This window comes from Echinops telfairi, unplaced genomic scaffold, assembly GCF_000313985.2.
Source record: "Echinops telfairi isolate 266 unplaced genomic scaffold, ASM31398v2 ScPeMD7_21;HRSCAF=78, whole genome shotgun sequence".
NCBI classification, from domain to species: domain Eukaryota; kingdom Metazoa; phylum Chordata; class Mammalia; order Afrosoricida; family Tenrecidae; genus Echinops; species Echinops telfairi.
Window position 1 is genome coordinate 12,283,895 of NW_022103918.1, and position 8,895 is coordinate 12,292,789.

Consider the following 8,895-nt stretch of genomic DNA (forward strand, 5'->3'; position numbering starts at 1 on the left):
GGCAGCGTGGATTTGTAGGTGGTGTTTTCAGTTAAGTGGCTCTGCATTTCCCTGATGTATTACGTGTCTCTCTGCAGAATAAGGTCAGAATAAAGGGGACACAAAGATATACTTCCTTGTTTCCATTCATAGAAAACTCATCGTAGACACAAAGATATGATACTTCCTTGTTTCCATTCATAGAAAACTCATCGTACGGTGGGAAAGGAAAAAAAAGGATGGCTCTAAAGCAACTTAAGTCCCTAACAGACAGTGACTCAGGCCTACATCAAAATGCTCCAAAGACAGTTCTGCACACACGGTTAACCTCATGATTCACCAACAGGAAAAGCAAGTGTACAACGCTGGGTCTTACAAGGGAAGATTCGACTGGAGCCATTCCGTTTGTCTCCCTCAGGTAGTCTACCTTTTGATAGCTTCTTTTTATGATTGTTGAACACAAGAGGGAGAAGATGTAAGGGAGATACAGACAGGACAACTTGGCCCAGTGCTCCAAGTGAGGGTTTTTTTTCACATGAAAATAAATCCTGAAAAATGGTAATGACAAAAGAGGCTTCTTTATTTGAAGAAGAAATCTAAGTTTTAAAGCCCATATTTCACTAGGACTTGAGCCAAGTGATTTAAAAATAACAAAGCAAAATAATCACAACATACTATTGGATTACTTCTAAGTTTTCAATGAATCATTTAAAAAGAAAGCATGTTTTCTGATACAGGGAATCAAAACTTTCAGAGAAAAAAATATCCATCTGGAAGACATATTTTTAAAAATTGGGGTTTGCAGAGTAATTTTCCCAGCTTGTAAGATTCCTCAGATGCCTGTTTTCCGTGCTTACACCTGCACAACAAAGCACCTCGCAGGGCGGGTACAGAGATCTGACTGCATCTGAGAGAAGGCCCATGGAGATGTGGGGACCCACAGCGTGCTTGCCATTTTAGCCAGTTCCACCCTGCTGATGAATGGGGTGTCAGATAAGGCAGGCTCCTTCACTCGCATTTACTTAGGAAGGAACTTGAAGTCACTTTGTTTAGATGTACCAACAATTCTGCTTTACAAAGCTGGCATATCACGTGGACGCAGTGGTGCATTGAATGGTCCCAAATACAGAGTACTTCTAGACCAGAGAGGAGGTGTTATTTGATTCCTGTAAAACAAAAGATAAGCAAAATGACAGAAATAGTTATATACCATAAGTCACAATAATACCATATATAGCTATAGTATGTTATTGCATAATAATAATGATGACAAAGATGAGCTCCTGGGGTGGGAGTAGGGGTGGGGGTGGGTAGGCGAGGGCAACTACAGAGAAAGCTGCTCAGTCATAGCTGTTTTTCTCTGCAAGATCAGAAGGAGAATAATCGAGATTGCCAGTATCAGATGGCGAAGAAATAATATACAGAAGTTGACTGTGAATATGTGATGTGCAGGGAAGATTAACAAAAATGCAGGGAGTTCCCAGTTAGCACAGTGTGTGTGGTAGCCATAGACAGGGTCCTGAATACAACGAGCAGGGAGCTATTTGGCATCTCACGGTAACACCTTTCTGATTAGTGACCTGAGCTATTAATAGTCCAATGAGATCTTCTCATTGCTGTAACGAGTGACTTGGATCTAGGGAGATCTAACTCACCAACTCTCATCGTCTGGAGGGGAGGGCGTAATTTGTTGGCATTAACCGGATCTTAAAAATAATTTAAGTATCCCTCCTTGACTGAGTAGTTCAGAGACGACAGTTTTAAATTGCACCCTGAAAGATTGTTCTTCAGGAGATGAAGTCCTATGTTTTAGAGGTAGAGACAGAGATGGAGCGTTTCCATGTATAATTTCTTGACATGGATTATCGGGGCTGTCATCAGAGGTGGTGGTTACTTTCCTTGGTGGGGATGACAGCTTTCTTGGGATATTTGAGGCTGAAATATTTAGTTCCTGGAATGTATAACAGAATGCTCTGTTTACCTAAACTAATCTTTTCTACTTGTGAGAAAAACTAGATCATTAAACTTTATTTCAATAAATGAGGTCATAACCTCTAATGATCAAAGGGAAGTTATATAAGACGTTTCTGTTTCGTAATGTTAAAATGTCTTGAAGTAAAGATCCATTCGTGAAGTTCCCCAGCTAATCAGCTATTAGGACTAATCCCTAGGACTTGACATTTGGCCTTTAAAGAAACTTTTATTTCAGCTGTGCGATAAAACATGTCAGTGGTTCTCACTTACCTCTTCAGTGGAAAGATTTTTGCAGAAACACAGACATATCACCATTTAACTTTTCTTTAAGTAAGCAACAAAAGAAAAAGCTATTAACTATGAATGTGTGATGCCCTTTTTAACTGAGTCAATGCACAAGTGATTAAGTTATGATTTTATTCTATGTAGAAATTCTGCATCTTTTGCTCCTACTAGTTGATAACAGAAAAATGAATAGAAATCATTGGCATTTTGCAGGGTTTCTTCAAGTAATTATTTCCTTATTCAGTCTGATTGTAAGTGGTCCAAGTAATTGGCCTTTCCTCGTCCACAGGAGCAGCAGCCCTGGTGACACAGGGGGTGATTAGTTGAGATGCTAACTGCAAACTCAGCACTTAGAATCTACCAGCAGATTCATGGGAGAAAGAACACTATCAAAGCTTCCGTTTTGAATGCTCGATTTGCAGAAGGCTATGGATGATAGTAGAAGCCCCAAATCCATTTGCAGGGTCCCTACATGGATTAAGCCTTCAGTGAATCTTCTCTTGACCAGAGTCCAGGGATGTGAATAGACTTGCTATCAGGTAGAAAGCATTATAAAATCAATTATGGCAGATGTAGTTAAGTTAATGTGGTAACACCTGATCATTTGAGCTCCCTTTGGACTCATGTTTAAATTGTTTCCATTTTTAATATTTTCTGCTTCCCTTTCAATTGAAGCTTTTCTCTGTTTTGCTTTGTCATTTTTTGTTTGCATCATGTTTTTGTTTTGTATGATTTGTGAATCTATAGGTGACTCCATTAGTAATTACCTGGGGGCATGGCAGGGGAGGTTGGGGAAAACAACGTTGAGTATGAGAAGGAGCAATATGTTCTGAAATTAATGGTGGTAATGATTGCACAAGTCTTCTTAATATGATCGGACTATTAATTGTATGAAATGTGAATTATATGGCTTTAAAAAGGAGATTTACTGCTTTAGAAACTCACAGAGGCAGTTATACATTGTCATTTAGGGTCACTGCGAATCAGAATTGACGTGCTAGCAGTGAGGACTTTTGTTTATTCTATTTTTTAAGTTATTCCACATGACACTTGGGTTTGTTTTAAAATGTTTACATAGGTGTAACCTCATAAATTTTGAGGTTTGGTTTCAGATCACTGCAATAAAGTGGATATCACAATAGAAGGAATTATAAAACTTTTTTGGCTTCTCATCGCAGATAAAAGGTATGTTTACGCTTAACTGTAGTCTATTGGGTGCGAAATTGCATTATAAAAAAGCTTGAAATATTGTGAGTTATCAAAATTTTATCCCATTCCACAAAACAAACTCAACCCCTTTACCAACAAGTTGATTCTGGCTCATATAAACCCTAACTAGGGTTTGTAAATCTTTACAAAGTCTACAGCTGGTAGACTTGAAACACTGACCTCGCAATTAGTAATCCAGTGCTAACCAGGCAGGGCCACCAGAGCACAACAAAATTTGACACAAAGTGGACGTATGTTATTAGATCTTATATATTGAATTACACAATCTCTGGCTAACTTATTGATTATCCAAATAAATTCTGTTTGAAGTTATCGAGATGTGACCTTAGACATTCCAAATTCCTAAACCAATTAATTTAAACAAGGTAATCCAAGGAAACATCAATAAACAGATCATACAGTAATCTGAAACATACATAAATGAAATACTATATTTGAAACCTGTATTTTTCCCTTTGTTATCATTTTGGATTAGAAATATGTTTGTGATTCAAACTTATACAAGTCACAGTTCTGAACCCTCATGAGTAATATAGTACAGTCTGGCTCTAGCTCAGTGTGGCCAATACATCTCATTGAAGGGCTTCCTCTTTTCCAATGTCTCTGTGCTTTACCAAGCGTGGTATCGTTCTCCTCGGACTGGTATTCCAAAGTATGCATGAAAAAAATCTCACCGTCGTTGCTTCTAAAGAGCATTCTGGCTGTACTTCCGGGACGGATTTTTTTTCTTTCATTCTTTTGGCAATACAAGATATACTCAATATTTGTTACCAGCATCATCATTCAAATGTATCTATAGTTCTTGGGTCTTTATTAATTATTCCACTTTCATACAAAAGGAGAGAAGATAGAAAATACCATGGGTTGGGTCAAGTGGACCTGAACCCTGAAAATAACATCTTTACTTTCTAACACTTCGAAGAAGCATTGTGTGGCAGATTTTCCCCGTGAAATGTGCCAGTTGAATGGTTGACTGCTGCTTCCTTAGTCATTGTGGAGCCAAGGAAAATGAAATCATTCATAATTTCAATCTTTCTTTGTCATGATGTTGTTTATGTACCAATTGTGAAGAGTTTTGTTTTATGTTGAGGTGTGCTGAGTCTTCCTTATGTCCAGCAAGCAGGGCTGTGCCATCCGCATATTAAAAGCTTGTAATGAGTCTTTCTTCCAATCCAGATAAGTTGTTTTTCTTCCTATAGTCTAACTTCTCAGAGGTTTTCCCCTCAGCACACAAATGGAACAAGGATGATGAAAGAGTAGAATCTTTACACACACCTTTCTGGTTTCAAATGACACAGTAAGTATTCCTTTGTTCTGTTAGAAAACTGTCTTTTGTTCTATATCCAAGTTTTATGAGCACAATTAAATGCTCTGGAATTCTCATGCTTTACAATGTGGTTCATAATTTCTCATGATACATATAGTCAAATATCTTCACACATTCCATAAAACACAGGCAAACCTTGTTCTGATATTCCCTGCTTTCAGACAAAGATTCATTTGGCTTTACCAATGATACTCCTCGTTCCATTTCCTGTTCTGAACATAGTTTGAATTTCTGCACTTCTCTGTCCATATACCACTGCAACCATATTTGAATTAACTTCATAAAAATTTTACTTGTGTATGATAGTAATGATATTGCTAGATGGTTATCACATTTTGATGGATCAATTTTCTTTGGAATGGCCTCTGTAGTGACACTAAATTTCCTATTTAAAAAAGTGTTTATTGTGAATTAGGTCAGAGCAGAGAATCAGTTTTACAGGTTTTTTGTACACGTTTTTTTCAACTCATCCATTGCGATGCCCTCAATGTAGTATCACTTACTCTGTTTCTCTTTGCTCTTGTCCTCCTCTTCTAACCCTCTGACTTTTGTCATTGGGTAAATGCTGCCCTCTTGCTCTCAATTGGTTATTTTATCACAGGGGTAGATAAGGACCATAGTTTCAGAGGCCCTTCCTGTCTCTTTACAACCAGTAAGCCTGGTCTCTTTTATGATTTTGAGTTCTGCTCCCCATGTTGCTCCTAATCTATCCAGGATCTTCTAATGGAGACATGAAATCTTCAGTAGTAACAATCTTCAGTGGGCTCAGATAGTATGATCAAGTCTCACAATGTTTTCAACAATATTACTTGTCTCACACTTAACAATCTAGAGATGTGCCAATACCTGAAAATAGGGTGGTTGGTACTGGTCAGCCCCCAATATGAAGATCAGGAATGGGTAAGGCATATGCTGAGTCCAGTGGACGATCTCTGCTCCTGGCTCTTGCCAATGATGAGATCCCTCATTCTGCTTCTCTGAGGGCTTATTTTCTATGAAGCAGGATGGCCTTCTGGGGAATCCTGTTCACAATTACTCACAGGTGCATCCTATCTGTATCTTCCCCCACCTTCTTTTTCTTTCTTTCTTTTTTATTATTTATAAATAATCTTATTGGGGGCTCTTACAGCTCTTATACAATCCATACATCAATTGTATCAAGCACATTTGTACACATGTTGCCATCATCATTTTCAAAACATTTTGTATCTGCTTGAGTCCTTGGTACCAGTTCCTCCTTTTTTCTCCTTCCCCCACTCTCTCACCCTCATGAACCCTTGATAAATTACAAATTAATATTTTTCATATCTTATACTATCTGCTGTCTCCCATGACCCACATTTCTGTTGTTCATCCCCCTCTATGGGGAAGGGGCAAGGGGGCATATACATTGATCATTGCAACTGGTTCCCCCTTTTTTCCCCCTTTTCTTCATCTTCCCCCTAGCCTCATGATATCGCTAATATGGTTGTTTGTTTTGGGTCTTCTGATGCCTGATATGTGATCCTGTTGGCACCTTGTGATCACATAGGCTGGTGTTGTTCTTCCAATTTGGCTTTGTAGCTTCCTTGAAAGAAGGCTGCTTGTTTAACTTCAAGCCAGACATGGTATCTTCTAATAGCCATCACCATCAGCTTTCTTCACCACATTTACCTATACACCCATTTTGTCTTCATGATTGTTTCAGGAATGTGAGCATCACAAGATGTCAGATCATTCAAATATGTTCTTGTGTTGAGGGAGGATTTGAGTAGAGACCCAACGTCCATCTGCTACCTTCATACTTAACATATAAATATATGTACATAGACCTACATACTTATCGTTATATAAGAATATATTTACATAGGACTTCTGGGAATATGGCGACTGAATAACACATGCCAGAGGGACTCCACAGAAATCAGCACAGGAGAGTTACTAAGAGGGAAATTCCACACTGCCGGGTCGCAGGAGCAGCATCATAAAGATAAGTTGGCACAGATCCACTAGGTTTTGAGGAGCTGGGGGCTTTTGGCTTACCACAGTGGAGGCTGGCTAGGGTTCGACCTTAACCCCACCACTGTCTTGGCTGGAGCCAGGATAATTTGGAGCTGGCACAGGGGCTTTATCTCAACATAGCCAACGCTTGCCGCTGCCTGGGGGAAGGGATTAAATCCCTCCAACCCCATGGTAAGGGATCGAGGCTCAGCTATATTGTTACTTTTGTTTCCCTCTCTTTGCTCTATGCCCCCGTAGTCTCAGTGGGCTTAAATTTTTTTTCTTTTTCTCTTCCCTTTTCTCTCACATGCCACTGTCAACCTCCAGACGACTCCCCTTAGCCTAGGCCATTAATGCCTGCCCTCTATCCAGCTGGGAGAGCTCACCCTCTTCAGCATAACCTGAGGCTAGGGAAAACCTGCCCAAGCTCCACCAAGGGATATCTCACCCACCTTCTTCTTGGGGATATTCCCCCGTCCATCTTCTTCAGTGCTGAACACATGGCTGGGGAAATCCTGCCCACCTTCTTCGCGGAAAATTCTGCCTGCATGGCTGAGGGAGCTCCTGTTCATCCTCTGTGGTCCCACATGACTGAGGGAACTCCCACCTGCCTGCTGTAGTGCCTCACACGGCTCCAGGCAGCTTGGCCAGCACTCGCCAATGTTCCATGCTGCTGTGGGAACCTCTGCCCAATCTCTGCAGTGATCTACTTGACAAGGGAAATTTCGCCCACCATTCGCAGTGCTCTGTACCAAAGCAAGCACCCCACCAGCCTTCTGTGGCATTCCCATTGCAGCGGACACCCCTGCATGCCCTCTGCAGCACCCCAAGCTTCCGTGGGCCACACCATCATGGCTTCTTGTGAGATAACACCATCCTCATGGGTCCACAACAACCCAACCAGCATCCCCCCAAGAGGACTATCCAACTTGCCCTCCAAATAACAGAATACTGGTTTGCTCGGGAAATAGTGAAACCAGAGGAAGATAAAGCAGTAGGCCAATTCCATAGTGAAATTAACTGCAGACATTTCAAAGAAGCATTCCTTTGAGTCTCCCAGAGAGAGCCAGGGCTATTGATTACCTGGAAAATGGCCCCTGGATCCTCTGAAACAATGCAACACAAACAGCAATCAGCCCCAATGACCTCAACAAAAAAAATCAGAAAAAGGCAATGGCAGAAGATGTCTTGAGCCTAACAACATTCATAGAAGAAGCAGATACTGATCTGTCACAGGAAGAAATTTTCAGAATGCTGCTTGGAGTCATACAGGATATGAGGGAAACAATACCCATAAAGGATGAAATGATAGAGGAGATAAAGTCCATACACCAAAGGGAAATACAAAAGCTTAGAGACAAGATTAAAACCAGTAGCAGTCTCACGGACCTTGCCAATCAACTGGAGGAGGCAGAGAACAATACCAGTGACCTAGAGGACAGCCAAGCAGACTTTAACAAATGTGAGCAAAAATTTAATAAGAGCATCAGAGAAGCTGAAGAAAACCTAAGAGCTATGTCTGATGCTATGAATAGGAAGAACATCAAAATAACTGGATTACCAGAGGAAGGCACAACAAAGAAGTCATCTGCAACAACAGTGAGAGAATTATTGGAGGAAAACTTGCCCAGCTTAATGAATGAAAACCAGACAAACACTCAGGAGGCTGAAAGAACACCAGCTAGACTCCCAAGAAGTCACCAAGGCACAGAATAATTAAACTTTCCAACTTTGAGGAAAAGGAGAAAATCATGATAGCATCTAGGGGAAAACAAGCAATCATATATAAATGTTCCCAAATAAGAATATGCTATGGCCTACCTCTCAGTGGACACTATGAAGAAGAGGAGAGACTGAAGGAACATATTTCAAAATTTGAAGGAAAATAACCCAAACCCAAGAATACTCTATCCACCCAAATTATTGATCAAGATATATGGAGAAGTAAGAGCCTTCCCAGATGAGGAAAAAAATCAAAGACTACTTTAGAAGAAATCCAGCCCTACAAAAGATCCTTGCCAACCAAGTATGGACAGAAGAAGAGCACTCACCAAGCATAAATAGGATACCGCCACATAGAACAACCTCACCCAGAGGGCAACGAAGAGAAAACAGGCCCC

At 40.4% G+C, this 8,895-nt stretch overlaps 1 protein-coding gene across 1 annotated transcript in view; it reads right to left on the reverse strand.

Moving 5' to 3' along the window:
- Positions 1-1,043: 1,043 nt before the first annotated feature.
- Positions 1,044-8,895, reverse strand: part of LMNTD1 (lamin tail domain containing 1) — a 29,359-nt gene continuing 21,507 nt past the window's right edge. Inside the window, exon 5 of the mRNA XM_045288407.1 lies at positions 1,044-1,145. Coding sequence (XP_045144342.1) covers positions 1,135-1,145 — 11 coding nt within the window. The 3' untranslated portion in view covers positions 1,044-1,134. The remainder of the gene's footprint in view (positions 1,146-8,895) is intronic.